Source organism: Enhydra lutris, unplaced genomic scaffold (assembly GCF_002288905.1).
Source record: "Enhydra lutris kenyoni isolate GAN:26980312 unplaced genomic scaffold, ASM228890v2 scaffoldscaffold51, whole genome shotgun sequence".
NCBI classification, from domain to species: domain Eukaryota; kingdom Metazoa; phylum Chordata; class Mammalia; order Carnivora; family Mustelidae; genus Enhydra; species Enhydra lutris.
Window position 1 is genome coordinate 11887294 of NW_019154135.1, and position 18967 is coordinate 11906260.

The window sequence follows — 18967 nt, forward strand, 5'->3', positions numbered from 1 at the left end:
CCACCCTCCCCGCACCCTGCTCGTCCTCCCCGTGCGCGGTGCTCCCGGGGCACCCTCTGCGCACGCCTTCACGGTATATTCCCCTCGTCGCATCTCCTCCCTACCTCTCCCCGCACCCTGTTCATCCTCCCCGCAACCTGCTCGACCTCCCCGCGCACCCTGCTACCCGCAAGGCTGAGTCACCTCCCCAGCAGGTGACACGAAAGCATGGTTCCCGAAAGCGGAACCCCAAGCCCGCCATGGACCACTCACCTGCGCGAGGTACCCGCAAGGTCAATTTCAGATCTGAGTCTGCGCTCTGAGTCCGGATCACCGGCCCGCCGCTGTCCCCTCCCTGCCCCGTTCCGGGAAGGCTGACCCCAACTCCGCCCAAAGTTCCTTCCTCATGTAGCGGGTGGGGTGGTGCGTCACCGGGGACATCCCTGCTACTCATTAAGCCGCTCCACCGCGCAGAAAACCTCTTGTCAGCCTTAAAACAGTAAACAGCCGAGGTTATCCAGCGGCGGATGGGCTTATTCTGGAAAGCGCAAACTGCCATCGTGGCAAGCCAAGTCTGCGCACCATAGGCAAAGGGCGCTAACAGAGGAGAGAGTACCCTCTCCGGGTGGAAGTGGGGAGTTGGGAGGAGCTTTGACCGAACGTTCTTTGGAGGAAAAATGAGCCGGAGGTGGTCTCTCATTGGCCGCAGGTGATGGCGGAGGTGGCCTCTCATTGGCCGCAGGTGAGGAGCCGGAGCCGGAGGTGGCCTCCCATTGGATGCAGGCACGAGCGGCAGGCTGTTGCCAGGTAGAAAGGAAACCCCCCCCGACCCCCCCCCCCCCCCCGGACTAGAGGGGGGCCGCAGGGGGTTTTGACAGACTGCGGTGGCCGCACCCCCAGCTCCAGAGCCACTGGAAAGAAAAAACAGGTGGAACCAGCCCTGGGCGGGGTGGGGAGCGGGGGTGTCAGGGAAAGGGGGCTGGGCCATGTCTGCTGCGGTCGCTTGATCTCTCCAGCCCCTTCTCTGGGGCTTTTTTCTGGGACCCTCTGGATACCGGGAGCTCGCTAGTAACGGGAAAGCCAGAAGATGCTGGCGCAGGGAGGAAAGTGACTCATTCAGTCGGTCGCCGGCTGAGACTGCAGGGCCTGGCAGCAGGCCAATACTGCCGGCCAACCCGCGCCACCGGGCAGGTGCCTGGGACAGGCATCCAGCACCCGGGAGCTCGGCTCCTGAGCACCTCCGGAGATGTCCCCATCCCGGGCCCCATGACCTCGTGCACTCAGAACTTTGTCTTCCATTTCTAAGAGGCAGCCCATGAACTGGCAAATCGAATACCAAAGACATGTTTGTCAAGCTGACCCCTCAGGAATGGGACAGACTGGAAAGGTCACTGTGGCCATTTCTAAACCACACCTGAAAGCCCCGCCCACCAGCCGGCCACCTCCAGGCGCTGCTCCAGGCGGAGATGCCAAGGACACACAGGCCCTCACCCCCGCCGGGCCAGCCCCAAGGGCCTGGAACATCTGCGGACAAGTGCTCTGAGTGGCCTCACACACAAGCAAGTCACGCCACGAGAGCCACTGGAGAATAATGACCACTCCTGTCTGGCTTACCGGCACGGAGGACTAAGTTCGCTCTATTCAAACCCTCCCAGAAGGAGCTGAGAGTAGTGTGGAGCTGTTAACTGAGGCTCTTCCTGGCTTGGCCCCACACCCCAAGGCTAGGGACCAGCCACTTCTCCCTTTCCATCTCAGCTGCTCTCCTGCATCCAGACAGCAGGCAGAAACTTCAAAGATCGGAGAATGGTGGTTTCCAGACAGCCAGCAGGCCGTGAAACTGTGTCGTGGGTCACAGCCGGCGTTTGGGTTGTCGATGAGGAGGAATGGAGAAGGAAAAGCATCTGCAGTCTCTCACGCTGGGAAGGGACCTTCTCGGCAGGAAAGCCAGGACCTCTGGGAATTGTCCAGCCTGGGGCCCCAGAGGCAGATATAACCACGTGCCAACACTGTCGCCTGCCCCTCTGCTGTCACACAGCTCTGCAGGGTCTCAGTGTTCCACACACCCTCCCACCTGACTGCTTTTGCTCTGAGCGGTTAGCGCACATAGGAATTCTCCCCCAGTCCATCCAGGAATCCCGAAAGTTCCTTTATTAACTCGTGCTCAGCCCATAGTGACCTTGGCCTCCTGGAAAATCACTCCACTGTTGGGCCATGACGCCTGCCAGCCCCTGGCTTTCTGTAAGTCACTGGAGCCCACCTGAGCTCCATCTAGGTCTATCAGATGGGAATGGTACTCTCAACAAATTTCTGTTGTGTATGAGTCACCTAGGCTGTGATGTTTTTGCTACAGCAGCTCGAATGACTAAGATAAAGTTGTAAGGAGCAACACAGAAGGATGTCTTGTGCCCTTTACCCCGTTTCCCCCAACGCGAACATTCTGCAGAACTAGAGTAGCGAAGTTGGAGGGGGCCTGGGAGAAGAGCCCTCCTTTACCAAAAGAACCCCCATGGTGTCCTATCCACACGCCTACCTCTCATCCCCTAAACCCTAGCATCCATTCATTGGTCCTCAATTTCTAAAATGTGCCATTAAAAAAAAAGGTGTATATATACATATATACATATATGTATATATATACACACGAATAGTCTCTTACCTTTCCAAACTGGCTTTTTCTATTCAGCAGAATTCCCTGGACATTCGTCCACATAGATATAGTTTTGATTGTAGATATAAGTAGAGATAGAGAGAGAGAGAGAGAGAGAGAGAATCCGGAGTCGGTTCTGCGAAGACGGGTGAGGGGAACGTCATTCTGCATGGAGTCGGACGCCCAGCAGGGGGAGCTCTCACACCCCACCGCTGGTTACTGTCACCCACCCAGTGGGAGGAGAGGCGCTGGCACCGGCACCCGATGCTACTTCAGCTACTGGTTTGCTGCCCCAGTAGGAAGAAGCAGGGTTCCCCCTCCTTCAAGTTTTGGTAAGTGCATCCTAAGTTTATTCTGGGAGAGATGTTAAAATACCCGAGAACTTGGGGTGCCTGGGTGGCTCAGTCTGTTAAGTATTGACTCCTGGTTTCCACTCCAGTCAGGATCTCAGGTCGTGGGATCGAGCCCCGTGCTGGGCTCGCACTCAGTGGGGAGTCTGCTGGAGACTCTCTCTCTGTCCCTCCCCCTGTTCATGCTCACTCTGTCTCTTTCTCTCCCTCTCTCTCAAATAATTAAAAAAAAAAAAAAAAACACTTGAGACATTATTTGGCTTTCTGAAAATCTTCCAGAAAAATTATTTTATTCATGAATTAAATGTACAAAATATAAAACTACACTGTCGTGCTAATTACCTACGTATAAACAGTAGCAAAATTTACAAGATAAGAAAATTCAGTCTGATTATTTAAAAATTTTTGTTAAGACTACTAAATTAAATGTTAAAATTAAACATAGTTTTACCTAAATGATACAAAATAGTAAATGTGGAATGTTACGAATTTCAGTTTATGCAAAAAATATTAGCAAACATTTTAAACCAGCAAATGCTACCATACTTCTACATTAAATGCTTACACCCTTAAGGCATAATAAATGAATCTTTTTCTTAGTATAAACTATGTCATAATATTCTGGAGTTAAATTTTTCTGAAATGGAAAAAAATTATTTCTACAAATATTGAAGGACCAAAGAAAGGAAAAGACTTTGGGTTTCTTCTAGGTAGAGTCCAAATGGTCGATTTGAACCGCAAGTCGCCAGCGGAGACTAGCACGGGAGCGGTGAGGTCAGAGGACGGCGGGCCGGGGAGGGAGTGGCTGATTCCAAGGCACTGCGACACCCCCCGGCCAGCGAGGCGCGCTGCTCCGCGTCCTGGAGAGGGGCAGGAAGGAGCACCCAACGCTTGCACCGTCTGGACAGTGGTGTCAGGTCGGCTCTAAGAGAGCCGATCTCCTAAGAACCTACGTTCACCGAACAGAGCAGGAGCCTCAGAAACAGCGCCGGCGTCCCGTCAGACCACCCGCCGTCAGAAGGAGATCCGAGCGGAGCAGGTGGGGTTACTTGAGCTCTCCGGGCTTGGACGCCGATGGAGGTGGGGCTCCTCCTGTAATGCAGAGGGAAGAGATGGTTGATGGGGAAAGAGACGGTGAAGATGACTTTTTTTACGAATTAAGAATTTTAACCTATTAATTTTAAGGAACGGGAAAGCGCCGGTGTCAGTCCTTATTTTTCAGGACTACTCCTGAAATCTACATGAAAATGAAGCGCACGGTCCTACCTGCCCGCCCAGTGCTTACCTGGGAAACCGCCATCTCCACCCTGAGCGTGGCTAGACAAGGCTGGGACCCTGACCACATTCTGCGCTGTGCCTACACCTGCTGGCAAGCTTCCCTATCCCATAAGGATGCGCTGAGCAGGAGGGGGAGGGGGCGCTTCCCCAGCCCCAGAAGACAGGGCATGGCTGCTGGCTCTGCACCCGGTCCTGGGCGCCGTCCTCCATGCTGGCTCTTGCAAACTAGAAATCTGGGCCAGTGGCCATAGGCCAGCTTCCCCGCACGCCAGAAACATGGAGACAGGCAGCAAAACTTGCAGTGAGGGGAAAAAAGAAAAGCACAGTCCTGTGTCTCAAGGAGGGAAACAGCGACCCATAGCCTGGCAGAGAAAGGGGCAGTCGGACAGGGGAAGGCAAGCTCTGGGTGGCTGTCGTCGTGCATCAAGTTAAAAGCCAAGACAGGCAGGACAAGGAACAGGAAACAGAAGGGAAGAACATGTGGCCTCTGGGAAATTCCTGGGAGGGCGGGAGCCGGGAGCTTCCATGGGGACCCTCAGGTACCCAGAGCGTGGAAGCAGGTGCCCCCAGCCCCGTGCTGATCCCGCCGGGTTACGGGGCACTGCTGCTTCCCCAGCCTCCCTGGCGCTCTCAGGTCATGCCGGTTTCGCTCATTTATTTATTTTCAAAGATTTCTTTATTTTAGAGAGAGAGAGAGAGCAGGGGAAGGGGCAGAGGGAGAAGGAGAGAATGTCAAGCAGACTCCGCACTGAGTGTGGAGCTCAATTTAGGACTCGAGCCCACGACCCTGAGATCACGACCAGAGTCGAAACCAAGACTCAGATGCTCAACTGACTGAGCCCAGCCACAGCCGGCTCGGCCTGCGGCTGGAGCACATGCAGCTGGGGAAGGACACCTAGGGCCGCCCAGCGCCTTCGGCTTCATATTTCACCATGTTCATCGACACTGGTGCGTGTGAGACACTTTCATACTTGGATGCAGCCGGTTTCTCCACAAACACTCGGAGAAGGAGCATCTATAGTACGGAACAAGCACGCGAGTTGTTCAATTTAATAAAACAGAGTTGGTTCTAAAGGAATCATACTTTTAATAATTACTTACAATGACTAAAAGGCTGTATCACTTAAAACAGGAAGCCACAGAACACAGCTAGCACGGAAATGTTCACAAGTGCACTTCCTAGCGACACTGAGCGTGACCTTGTCACGCATCCGTCAGGACAGTGGAGACATTGACGTCACTGACAGGGCAGCCGGGCCGCTGAGCGTGGGGTGGGCGCTGAGCAGGTGCATGGGCACCGTCGCCCTCGCTGGGGTCATTTGGGGGCTGGGCGGGGACGGCAGGCAGAGACCTTGCTGACAAACGTCAATGTGCAGCACTCTGGACACCTCCTTCCTCCTTAACCAAGGACATGAAGGCTCGAGAGAAAAAACTAGTTGCGGACAGACAAAAGGTCAATGATCACTGAGCCAAGGAAAGTTGACACCAGGGTCAATGGGCTTTACGTTAGACGTGGCCAAAAATAAGACTAAGTCTGCCTGTCACCAGGACCAGGAAAAATCAGACTGAATACAGGATTTGGACCACCTAATGACAGGGGCACTTACTCCAAACTATTCAGAGTTTAATAACCAAACGTAAGGTACGTGGGAGACAGAGGAATTTCAAGGGTGAAGCGTGAGTTCTGTTTCCAGAAGTGCATGCGTGGTGGGGCGAGGATCCTGTAGGTTTCGACAATTGAAAGAAAATGGAAGAGCACAGATATCGTGACTTTTGCTGTTCCTGGGAATAAAGAGAAGTGTGAAACATATACGACCCTCCTGTGTGTCTGTGAGCACCACCCTTCTGGAGGATCTTCCATGGTCTTTAGATCACTCCGTGTGAAAGACCCAATGAGAAGAAATCTCAAGGAACAGAGGCCTCGGCAAACACGGGCTGCAGGGAGCACTCACCTTGGACGTCCTCGGCACCCCCGGGCACCTCCGGGTCTGGCTCCGACCCTGCATCCTGGCTCCCTTCAGGATCTTGAGTGGACTGAGACGGGGGGGCCGCCCCAGGGGTCTGCGGGCTCCTCTTCTCTGAGTCAGCTCGCTGTAGCCACTCATCCTTATAGCCGTTGCTGATAAGTTTGGAAAAGTTTGTGGGTGAACTGGCTTTTTGACCAGGCCTCAAAAAGAGAGAAATGGATGTCAAACCTCCACACAAAGGGTCATGATGGTCAAGGTCAGGTCCCAGCGGGCGTGCGGATAATGAGATGCGTTATTGTCCCTTAAACCATAACACAGATACTCCTCTCTCTCTCAATCTTGATTTCCCTCTCTCCATCTTTACAAGTCTATTTTATTCATTTATGTTTTGAAATCATCCCTGCACCCAAGGTGGGGCTTGAACTCACGACCCCAAGATCAAGAGTCACAGACAGAGCCATCTGACACAGCCCTCTGTCCGGCTTCCTCAGCACAAGGAAACACACTTCCAGCCGACCCTTGCACAGGGTGGGAGCTTGCTTAGTCGTTTCTAAAACCTGTGCCCATAACAGCCAATTAGAGGATGATGCCGCGTTTCTCGGGGACACCACCCTCACAAACACCGGCCTCCCCAGGGGCTAATCGATGCTTGGACTCTACCATTTCTTTACCAAACTGTCACTTTCTGGATTAGCTCTTCCTTGACATTAAAGATGATGTGCTTGGGGGCGCCTGGAGGGCTCAGTCAGTGGAGCACCTGATCAGTCAGTGGAGCACCTCTTGATCTCAGGGTCGAGTTCAAGCCCCACGCCGGGTGTAGAGATGACTTCAATAAGTAAATTTTTGAAAGAAGGTTATCTGGGGCACCTGGGTGGCTCAGTCATTAAGCGTCTGCCTTTGGCGCAGGTCATGATCCTGGGTCCGAGGATCCAGTCCCACATTGTGCTCCCTGCTCAGTGCGGAGTCTGCTTCTCCCTCTCCCTCTGCTCCTCCCCCTGCTTGTGCTCCCTCTCCAACCCCCTCTCAAAAAATAAATGGATAAAATCTTTTTTAAAACATTTAAAAATAAAAATAAATAAATAAATGGCGAGCCTTGGTGAGGACGGGGTCCCTGGCGGGGGGTGTCTTGGGTAGGACACGGGCTCACGGAGGCAAAGCAGCTGGTTGGAGAAGCTGGGCACCCACACGGTCCAGACATGGAGGGGGGCAGCTGCGCTCCACGAGGGCCCGACAGACGCCAGGGGATGAGGCCAGTCCATGGGGATGTGACATCAAAGCCGTATCACCGAAAGGTGTTCCCAGGAATTGGACATCATCAGGCCACCGACTGCCCAGTGCCTTGTTGTCATTACTGTCCCTTTGTCCCCTAGATGGAGGACCAAAAAGCCCAAACCCAAGCCTGCTCCAGACGTGTGGGCACTGCCCGTGCACTTACATGGGAGGAAAGGAGAATCTGCCTCCTGCAGGGTCTTTGGAGCCGAGCGGGGTCCCCACTTTGCTCGGGTACTTTGAGTTAATGGCTGGGAGCCTCACCTGTGTGAAGAAACACATAGAACCATGGTTGCGGGACAGACACTCAGACGCTGAAGGAGGACAGTCCCAGAAAGGCAAGAGGACACACAGGACAGTACGATCCTGGGGCAAGGTCATGACTCTTCAGGCCAAAACCCCAGGAAAACACAGCTCAGCAAGCGTCCCATGCGACAGTCACGCCTCAGCCAGGACCCACGATTCCACGGAAGCAGCTCAGCCTGGCTGCGAAGGGGCTGAGACCTTTGGGGGTGACGGAAGAGCTCAGTGCCTTCCTAGCTGTGGTGGCTACATGCTTATTGAACCCACAGAACAGTCCCCGGGAAGAGTGCGTCTAAATCACAGCATCACAAAATAGGGGAAAACGCTATAGGAAAACAAAAGAAAAACAACAAAAAGCAAAAAAACAGAGCCTACAAAGGTACCGCCAGCATTTATGGGGGAGAAGGGAGCCTTTCAGAAAGGGAGACCTGCTCCAGCCCAATTACCCCAGAGGCGAATGAGACCCCACAATGCTGGTCGCCCATGGGGAGCATTTTGCCCTAAATATGGTCCTGGGTCTGCCACATAGCAAGTTAGGGGCCACAGCCAGGAAAGCTCCATGTCCCAGCTCGCCCCCTGAGGCCCAGTCATGGGGGGTCTGGGGGACAAGGGGCAGGACAGCCAAGCCCTCAAGAGAGGCTGGGGACGGACACCCATCAAATCCTAGCTTAATATGGTGCACACTTTCATCTACGTTCAAGGTCACACTCTAGCTGTGCCAAAGGTCCGGTGGGACACAGGGAGAAAAAAACACAAGAACTCCCCCGGTTCCGTGCAGTTTGCTATGCACAGAAGTGGGTGATGAAGATACATCTGGGCTCTCTAAGCCCCCTGACTGGGCGCCCACACCCCCAGCTGGCACCCCACACCTCCTTTCTGGAACCCAACTGTCTGTCATGTTGGTCCGCCATGTTGGTGTCTTCAACCACAGCCCATGGGCACCCCGCCTCCTTAAGCATGGCAGTCCACACGGGCTTGCTTCCTGCCCTGGGTTCAGCCCCACATGGCTATGGTCCATGGCTCGGAAACCCTACGGGATTTGGGGCTGGTACAGCATTTAGAATTTCAAGGTCCTCTAGATGCGCACGGTGGCTGTGGTTAACTCCCAAAGATGCCCTTTATCGATCGACGGTGTAGCTGCTTACGTATCACCAAGACATGGACCTGGTCCTAAAAACAGTCCGTTTCATTGATCGTGCAGCAGAGCAGAAGCCGGAACCATGGCCGGAGGGTGGGGGTGTTCTGAGGAAGACCAGACAGCCCGTGGCAGACACCTGACATTCTATGCGGGGTTCAACTGCTTGAGTCCCCAAAGTCAGCAGTTCTCCTCAAACCAGGACACTGAGAAGCCAAGCCCGGGAGTCAGGCACAGATGGTCCAGGCCAGGAAACCCACTCTCCCAGCCCGTGTGCCGAGAACCAAGACCTTGGTGCTGGAGCGTTGGTGGCCAATGCTCGGCCCTGGACAGTGGGGCTCCAGCCTGGGGGTCAGAAGGCCCCTGAATCGAGACACCCCAACCACAAGGCCACCAACCAGAGATGGCCCTCGACTTCGTAGCTGCTCTTTTAATGTATAAATAAATACAATCTTTAAAAAATAAAAATAAAAAAGAACTGTTAATTTTTAAAAAAAAGAGTATTTCAGAAAAATCTTCACTTAACAACTTGAACACAATAGACACCTTTAGAGACTGGATACGAATAAATACAAAATGTCGTTTTTATACACGCTGAATGAGAAGAGGCATGTCAAGGCCGCCCCAGACGAGCATTCACTAGTTAAAACTCACCTGGTACAAGGTAATCTTACCCCAGAGTCAATATTCATAAAAAGAAAAAAAAGTAATATTACTATGGCCTCTTGCCTTTTACAGAACAGGGGGCGGGGCTGGGGGTCGCTCAGTGGTTTGAGCGCCAACTCCTGCTTTGGGCTCCGGTCCTGATCTTGGGGTCCTGGGATCCAGCCCGTGTCAGGGTCCTGCTCAGCGGAGAGTCTGCCTGAGACTCTGTCTCTGCCCCTCCCTCCCACATGCGCTCCCTCTCTAAAATAAGTAAGTAAGTCTTTTAAACAAGGAAACAGAGTCGTGGCAGTGTTGCAGCGACAAGAGACCCAGTGTCAGCTTCTTCGGGGAGCGGCAAGTGCGGCGACACAGCCCCGCAGGCGCCTGGCCCTCACCTTTTTCTTCTCCTTCTCACGATCCTCGGCTTCCCTCTGCCAAACCGTTTTCACATCGAAGTCGAAAGGCCCCCTCCTGGACTCATAGCTTCCGTTGCTCTGCTGGGGGTTAAACTCTTCGTAAACCATGTAATCGGGCATGGAGACGGCGGGGATCCTGCAGCGACAAGAGCTCCGACCTGAGGCCCCCTCCTCACCTTCCCCTCCCCCTCCTTCATCCTTCTTCCTCCCCTCCCTCTTCTTTTCCCTTCCCTCCCCTCCTTCCACTTCCTCCTCCATCCTTCCTATTCCTCCGTCCTCCCTCCTTCCCCTTGCGCAGTTCCCCCCCCTCCATCCTTCCTATTTCTCTCCCTCCTCCCCTCCCTCCTCCCTCTCCCTGCGATCACACAGCAAACACCATCCCTTTCCCTCCTCCCACAGCAGCTCTCTTCCCCTTCCACTGAATGAATGACTAATGCTTCCTGGGCCGCTTCCCAGAATCAGAGGCCAAGTCAGAGGTCACAAGGTGACATAATCAGTAAAATAAGAGCATCTTACATTACGAATTCTTGAAGTAGATGAATTAGAAACTAATTATTTCTGTTATGGTATCATCTACTACTTTGTCTGCTCAAACCATCTAGACCCCCTTCAGTATCTGCCATTTCACGTGGTCATTTCATAACAATAATACCCTTTTTCTGTTTGACGGTCATTTTTTTAAATGACTTTATTTATTTATATTGAGAGACAGAGATGGGGTGGGGGGAGCACGCCAGCAGAGGGAGGGGCAGAGGGAGAGGGAGAATCCCAAGCAGACTCTGCACTGACTGCAGAGCCCGACACGGGGCTCGATCCGAGGACCCTGACCTGAGCTGAATCCAAGAGTCGGAAGCTCAACCAACTGAGCCCCCCAGGCGCCCCCATGGTCATTTGTAATGTAGTACTTAAACTCCCAGCCTGGTGTGCTGTCTCCACTGGCGAGCACTCAGGCCTGGCTGGGGGCTAGGGGGTGGGACGTGCACCTGCCAGCACTGTCCTCTGTCATCACCCCACACTGCTGGGGACTAAGGGCCAAGGGCTGGGGCTTTATCCTGGCGGCAGTGAGGGGCATGGAGAGGACAGGGACTGCAGCTGGGGGAGGAGGGGAGGGGAGAAAGGGGAGAATGAAGGGGAGGGCCAGTCCTCCAGGATGCATCCCCTGGCTGAGCCCGGGCTGCTCCGAGCTGGGGAATGGAGGGACACAGATGAAGTCAGCAGAGCACTAGGAAGTACAGAGAAAAAGGGGTTCCCGCTGCCCCTGACACAGAGGGAGGAAGGAGGCGGGCTGGAGGCCCCCGGGAAGGCTGGTGCAGAGGCCAGGGAGCAGAGGTCAGAGGCTGGGAATGCAGGCTACAGACGGGACCCCAACTCTTCCCCAGGAAGAGAAGCCCACAGGTGCGGCATCCCCTGCCTCACTGCAGGGACGGCAGAGTGAGCCCTCCCATGTTTAGGGCTCTGCAGACAGGGAGAAGCCCCAGGGCCCAGAAGGGAGGGCTGGAATGTCTGAAAAAGGGACAATTGCCACTGCAGTTCCTGGGCTCCCAACCTTTCTCCTCTCTACCTCCCACCCCCACACGCTGGGAATGCCACTAGGAAGCTTGGAGGATTGGCAAGGGCACACAGGATGGGAGGCACAGCCGTGCTCCCTGCTTCCCCACCTGGGACGAGGACAGCCAGGAACACAGTGGGGGGGCAGTGCACTTGGCCCAGGGGAAGGGAGGAGGACCTGCCTGCTGACTCTCCCAGAACACCCTGTCCTTGGACTCGGGCCCCAGCTAGAGCAGCTGCCCGCTGGGCTGCAGAAGGCCTCAAGGATGCTCAGTGTCCTCACGGCCACGGGACGGCTGGGCACCCCCTTGGCCACACGTCCAAGCAAGGGACAGGTCACAGCATGGATGGAGAGTGCGGAAACCCAGCCCCACCGGTCACTCCGTGGCAGTGGGGTCAGGCCCTCTCCTGCCTCCTCCTCTCTCCTCTGTGCTTTGCTCCAATCAGAACTCAGCTGCGTTGGCCAAGGGTGAGCTTTAAATTATGGGGTTCAGGAGCCCCCAGGATGAAAGTGCATGTGACCACAGGCAGAGCCTTCCAGGGACACGGGGTGACAGCTCAGGCCATCTGTATTCCTGTGTCCCAAGCCCCACAGGGAAGCCAAGGGAAGTGGTTTCTCCCAGTGCCTCCCAGTCCAAGAGAGGGGGCATGGAGGCCACAGTGTGCACGCCCAGACATAGGAATTCTGTAGACACTCTGGGTACAGGGCTCCCCACAGCTCTGTGACCACCACGGGTTGGGATTGTCTGCATTTCTGTCTTCGCAGGGCACCTGCGTCCTTCAGGGCGAAGAACGCTTCACCAGCCACTGTTACCAGCCCTGGGAACAGGGCAAGGCCTGAAGCCATGTCCCCTAAGCAGCCCCAGAGGTCCAGCCCTGGGACCCCTGCGCGGTCATCCGTCTAGCGGCACCCTGACCCGTTCCCTCCTGGCTGTACCACCTGGGGCTGTCATGTCACACTCTCAGTGCCCCTGCTCAAGACCTGTTGGTTTAATGGGGCGCCTGGGGGGCTCAGTTCAGCCTCTGCCTTCAGCTTGGGTCATGATCCCAGGGTCCTGGGATCGAGTCCCGCTGCTGGCTCCTTGCTCAGCGGGGAACCTGCTTCTCCTTCTGCCTGCCGCCCCCACTGCTTATGCGCTCACTTTCTCTCTGACAAATAAATAAAGAGAATCTCTAAAATGCAGAGCGGGCTACTTTCCCCTGTAACGACGAGGGAGGCAGCCTGTGATACTCACTGTCTCTGCTCTGCCGTGGGCGGCTTGCTGTGGTGGACGTACCAGTCCGGCAAGGAGTAGGCCACCGGGGAGCCTTTCCTGGTCCCAGGGACGAAGTGCTTCAACAGATCTCAAAGCCAAAAAGACACCGGGGTGAGCATGTGGCACGAGTAGCAGGCAGCTTCCCATAAAGTTGCCAGAACAGCAGGAACCCCCATCCCCCTTCCCCAGCCTCCCCAGAGGCTCACATCTGCTGCATTTCCCCCTCCCCGCTTCATTAGTGTCATCACCATCTCTGCTGTTTGGGGACAGTTCGGAAGCCCCTCGCAGACCTGTGGCCTCCTCTGCCCCCATGAACTTGGGTGGAAGGTTCTGGAAGACTGGCGTTACATAATGACAGCGCCCAGATCTGCACTGGGAAGTCAGTGCTGATGCCATCCTGTCATCTAACTCGGAGGTCCCATCTCGATTTTGCTGGCTATCCCAGGAACTTTCTCCTAACCCGAGGTCGCGGAGCGGGGAGGAGGGTAGAGGAGCACTACAGGTCCTGTCCTGGCCTGACTCGGACGGGTGCGGGATGGTGAGTTCTGGGTTCCTGGACATCCAAGCCTGGATGTTGCAGGGCTGTTTCCCACCACCCGTGACAGCCTCCTGGGGAAGTATGGTGGCCAGGAAACAGGACAGGAAAGGCGGTGGCTCTCAGCATCCCTTACCACGGGGCCTGAGCCCTGCCCCTCACCAGCAATCTGTATGAGCTCAACCAGGCAGCACATTTCTCGGCTAAACCGTGGACTGAGGTGGACGCTCACCAGCGCCACCGCTGAAACTCATCTGTGACCTTGTGTTGAGACGCACCAACGCGCCAGGCGAGGGCTGTGGTCATAAACCACAGGAGCCCGCGCTCCAGCAGCTTGAGAACTGCTTTCCCCAGCAAAAGGCTACAGAGCTGCAGGCAGGGACTCTCTGGGGAGGTGGACAGCTTCTGGGGACCCTCTGCACCTGGACCACCAGGATGGGGGCGGGGACTCTAACACAGGTTCGCTCGCAAGCCAATTCCGCGATTTCGGTCTTTTTAGTCTTTGCCTTTAAAGAGGAGACATCCTACAGGCCACACCCACCCCAGGCTGTGGCCTGACCCTTGATGTCCACTGCACGGGCTGCTTACCGGGCCGGCCGCCTTGCTTCGCGAGCTTTACGTACTCAGAGTCTGTTTCTTTTACCCAGTACTTCCGGGGTCCAGGCAGGTGCCCGTTGGAAGGCTCCCTCAGATCACTGAGGCCCGGGATCTGGGAGGCCGGAGGGACATCCACGGGCTTGTCAGACCGCTTCACGGGAAGGTGGTAATACCAGTCTAGAAAAGAGGTGGCCGAGGGCCAATTAATTACACCGAGTTCAGGTTGGCTTGCTGCACAGCCTACAACACAGCCATGCCACGGAGAGCTTCTCAGGCTCCACAGGACATCAGCACAGGAGACATCACCACAGGACATTAGCACAAGAAATCTAACACAAGATTTATACAGGAGACACCACCACAAGACATTAGCACAGGAGAAACTCCCATGGCATGGCACATCAGCATGTGAGACATCACCACCCCCTCTGGAACTCCTGCAGTGAGCTTGTAGGCACCAGTCTCCTGAGCCCACCGGCATGCCAGCTGCTGGTCCCGCCAGACGGAAGAATTCCTTCTATGAGGCCCTGTGTTCCTCTGCCCCAGGCTGCACCTCTGCTCCCAAATAGTGGCACGAGGGCCTCCTCCAAGGTGTCCCAATACCCCTGTGTCTGTGCATCCTGGGTCTCTCTCCTCTGGGGAACTGGGAGTAACCGGCATTTCTGAATATATTGGAGAGTGCACATTCCCAAAGAATCCCAAAACACTCACAACACCACAGGCTAGCGTGGGGGCCATGGGACCGAGGCTGGGCCAGATCGGCTGAGCTCAGCACATGAACGACGCTGAGACACATAGCCCAGCCCAGAAGTGGCACCACCCACATCTGACCGGGACAGAAAGAGGCAGGCCGGCCCTCGGGGAAGCCTCATCTGGGGACCTCCCTACGTGATACCCCCACACCTCCACTGGCCCACCCCGCTGCTCCCAAGGCCTGTGCCTGAGGCCACAGTGGGACCGAGTGAGAGGTCCCAAGAGCAAGGAGACGGAAGGAGGCTAGGACCTCGGCCTGGCAGCCAGGTGTGACGGAAAGCCACAGCAGATCCCAGGCGGGGGACAAGGCTGAGTCTGGCTCCCCAGGAACATCAAGTGAGTCCCACAGAGCAGCAGCATGATGAGCACAGATGGAGGGGGTGCCACTCCCGTGGGTGGGGGCCATGAGCAGGAGGAGGGGCAACACGGGGAGGAAGGAGGGGAGAGGAAGGCAGCCTGCTGTCTGTCCTTCTTCCCCCTCCTGCTCTGTGCCCCACGGACAGAGAGGCCACGGGCAATGCAGTGAACGTGGCATCGGCAGAGCCATGGAGCCCCTAAGTGGGCAAAGGAGCTAGGGGCATCCAGGAACAGCCCTGCAGGCCGCTTTAGGAACACCTGCCCCTGCTGGGAGGGAGAGGTGAAAACAGAACCCCAGACCTGCAGTTATCGGTGCCCACTGTGATCCCACAGACGGAAGAGATCGGGGACACGCAGACTTCTCTGAAGGCATTTTTACGTGAGATTAACATTTATAGCAGTGGACGCTGATTAAAGCAGATCACCCTCCATCATGTGGGTGGGCCTCATCAAATCAGTCGAAGGTCTTAAGATTAAAAGACTGAGGTCCCCGGGGTGGGGGTGCAGTTCTGCCTCTAGGCAGCCTTCAGACTCCAAACGCAACATCAGCTCTTCTCTGGGCTCGGCCTCCAGCCACACGACTGTGTGAGCCGGGTCCTTAGAATAAGCCTTTAGATAGATAGGTGGTCCATAGATGATGGATAGCTGACTAATGACAGAGAGATGCACTGTTGGATCCATTGCTCTGGAAAACTCTAATATGGTAGGATCACAGGAAAACTGTGCTGAATAAATTAAATTATGTAGAGGGTCCCTGGCTGGCTCAGTTGGTTAAGTGTCTGACTCTTGGTTTCTGCTCAGGTCCTGATCTCGGGGTCCTGGGATCGAGCCCCGCATCTCCTCTGCACTCAGCTCAGAGTTTGCTTGAGATTCTCTCTCTCTTTGCCCCTCCTTTGCTCACTCTCTCTCTCAAATAAATAAACAAAATCTTTTAAAAAATTAATTTATGTAACACACAGGTATCTCATGAAAATCTGTTCTCTAAAGGTAAAGCTTAAACATCCAGTTTCTACCTCTAACTAAAGCTGGGTTCACTGCATGAAAAGGAATATATTTAACATAACAAAATATTTGAATATCAAAGGACAGCAATTAGCTGAATCAACATTTACTATTGAGAATGAAAAAAAGCATTAAGAAAGGTTTAAGAATGGAACAGAAGCCCACAGGTAATTTAAGACTTAGGAGAAAGAACTAAGCAGCTTCCTACTCTCATCACACTCAGCTCAAATATTTTCCCTTTTAGAGGGAAGGCATGCACTTCTTGCTTTATTTGTCCTCTGTGTTTTCATTATTAATTAATCCACAGAGAATGGTGTATCTTGCAGTTCTCATTACTGGAAGCTTTGGGCAGGCACTGAGCTCTACTCCAGGCATTCATAACTGCGTGCAAAGGAGCTCACACACAGGCATGCTTGCACACACACACACACACACACACACACACACACACACACGGTGAAAGGAATGAGAACTGTCTGGTAGCTTCTATCACTTAGAAATTACTGGTACTTGTACAGCAATTACTACCAGTAGTACTGTGATCAATTACTACCCGAGTAGATTTCTTTTTGTTTGTTTTATTTATTTTTTTTTTAAGATTTTATTTATTTATTTGACAGAGAGAGAACACAAGTAGGCAGAGAGCAGGCAGAGAGAGAGGAAGGGAAGCAGGCTCCCTGCCAAGCAGAGAGCCCGATGCGGGGCTCGATCCCAGGACCCGGGATCATGACCTGAGCCGAAGGCAGAGGCTTAAACCACTGAGCCACCCAGGCGCCCCTGTTTGTTTTATTTTTACCAGCAGTGCTGGGTATCATGTATATTTCCTTTTTAAAGATCTGTGTATTTATATGACAGAGAAAAAGAGAGCAGGGTGTTGGGTGGAGGAGAGGGGCAGGGAGAGTGAGAGAGAATGTCAAGCAGACTCCCCACTGAGCACGGAAGCAGGTGTAGGACTCAATCCCAGGACTCTGAGATCATGCCCCAAGCAGAAACCAGCAGCTGGAGGCTTAACCAACTGAGCCACCCAGAACTCTAGTCCAAGGCAGTCTTTAATGCCCACTTACCCTGGGGCTCCTGTGGCTGATGGCCACGCTCCTGCCTTTGGGCAGCTGCAGCCTTGCAAGGCCTGGACAGAGGAGCCCCCATGAGATGTGTGACCTTGGGCAGCTTCCTAAAACTCTCTGTGCTTTAGTGCCCACGTCTAAAAACCGGGATTAATGATACGATGTCGAGTTGTTTTGAGGTTAAATGTTAGTGTACAGAAGTGCCTGGCCCTTGTCAGTGTCCACTGATGTCCTGTATACAGGGGAGTCCACTAAGGCTGGGGGAAGTCACAAAGAGTCTGAGAGCCCGTAGTGGAGAAGGGGACCCGGTCAGCTGCCCCACCCCCACCCACCACACACCCAGCCCCCAACACACCCACAGTGTCACTAATGGCAATGACAGAGCTCTGGACTAGGTCACCAGCTCCTTTAGGAATGAGAAGGCCACTTCTGAGCACATGCGAGCACTGCAGGTGCCCACGAGCTCCCACCCCGAGGCTCCCCGGAGGGCACCTGAGCCCCCCTTCTCCAGCCTTTCTTTCCACCTTTCCAAGAAGGGGAGGAATCAAGACAAGAGGCACAGACAGACCACAGCACCCAGCTCTCCTTCCCTCCCTTCTGCCCAGCTGGCCCCCAGAACCCTCCACCCAATCCTTCTCTGCGCCCAGCCACTAAAATCCCAAGACGCGGTTAACTGGGCGCGGGCATAAATCACCAGCAGAAGAGAGGTCACGAAATGCTCTGGGATGCAGAGCATCCAGAAAATGGGAAGGAAATGGAAGTGCTTACATTCCCGGAGACAGCTGAGGCTCACCGCGGGTCAGACCATCATAGGACAGAGACCCTCCACCCTCCACCAGCGGAGGCAACAGTGGGAGTCCGGCGTTCTTGCGGGGAACATGAAGACTAGCTGGTTTCTTGGTGCCCCCCCCGCCCCGCTTTACTTTCCCTGTTTCCCTTTAAGCTGCTTTGACCCTGAGGCCCAGGAGCAGCACTGCCCCCCCCCCCCGCCCCTGCCCCGGAGCAGCGCTCAGCGGGGCGGCGGCTGCGGGTCACTCACCGCAGGGGGCGTAGCGGCCGGCCGCGCCCTGCAGCTCCTTGCTGGTGTTCCTCATGCCGGGGGCGCCACACGGACCGGGTGCTGTCGGGTGGGCCGGGGACGCCGCGGGGCTGCGTTGCCGAGGACACGTGCCGGGACGTCCTGTCCAGGCCCCCTCCACCTGCAGGCGCGCAGGCGTCCGGTCGTTCAGCAAGGGCGACCCCGACCGCGCGGGATCGCAGCCGGGCGCGTGCGAGCTGGTGTGCGGCAGGGCACGGGGGGCGCACGCTCGCCAGTACACAGACGGGGCTCGACACGCGCGCACGCGGCGGGGCAGCGGACGCCCTCGGGGACACAGCGGGGGCGCCTGCACACGGGTATACCGCAGGCGCCCGTCCACGCCAGGTCCACCGCAGGGGCACGCGGGATCACGCCTGGGCGCTGGGGGCCCTCCCGGTCCGCGGTGACAGACGGCCCCGCCCTCCCCCCTCGGCCCAGCCCCCTGCCGCCCGCTGTCGCCCCCTGCCGCCCCCTGCCCAGCTCACCGGCCCGCCGAGGGTCTCCGTTGAGTGCGACCCGCAAGGCCCGAGAAGACTCCACTCGCCGCGGCAGAGGCCCAAGCCCACCCCGCACTCCCAGCGGATGCGGAAGCGCAGCAGCCTGCGTCGCCCGGGCAACGGCCGGGCGGCCAACCGGCGGGCGGGGCGGGAGCGCCCCCAGCCAATCGGGAAAGCTTGCGGGGAAGCGGCGGACCAATCAGGGCCAGGGGCGGAGCGATAGCGCCCGTCAACGGGCAGGGGGCAGGGGGCAGGCGGGGCGGGGGCGGGCCTGGCCCGCGAGATCGGCTG

General features: G+C 55.7%; 1 protein-coding gene across 2 annotated transcripts; it reads right to left on the bottom strand.

The window, feature by feature from the left end:
* Window positions 1-3237: 3237 nt before the first annotated feature.
* LOC111157066 (chromosome unknown C7orf57 homolog) lies at window positions 3238-18753 on the bottom strand. 2 transcript variants are annotated; one of them, XM_022518287.1, is made up of 8 exons: window positions 18665-18753; window positions 18141-18300; window positions 13917-14102; window positions 12773-12881; window positions 9969-10125; window positions 7657-7754; window positions 6207-6373; window positions 3238-4068 (listed from the first exon to the last, which is right to left on the bottom strand). In XM_022518287.1, the coding sequence occupies exons 2-8, from the start codon at window positions 18193-18195 to the stop codon at window positions 4022-4024; spliced, it is 819 nt and encodes a 272-aa protein (XP_022373995.1). In that variant the 5' UTR covers window positions 18196-18300; window positions 18665-18753; the 3' UTR covers window positions 3238-4021. The 2 variants fall into 2 exon arrangements, with proteins under 2 accessions (XP_022373995.1, XP_022373994.1); XM_022518286.1 differs by having other exon boundaries at window positions 6207-6421.
* Between the last annotated feature and the right edge of the window lie 214 nt (window positions 18754-18967).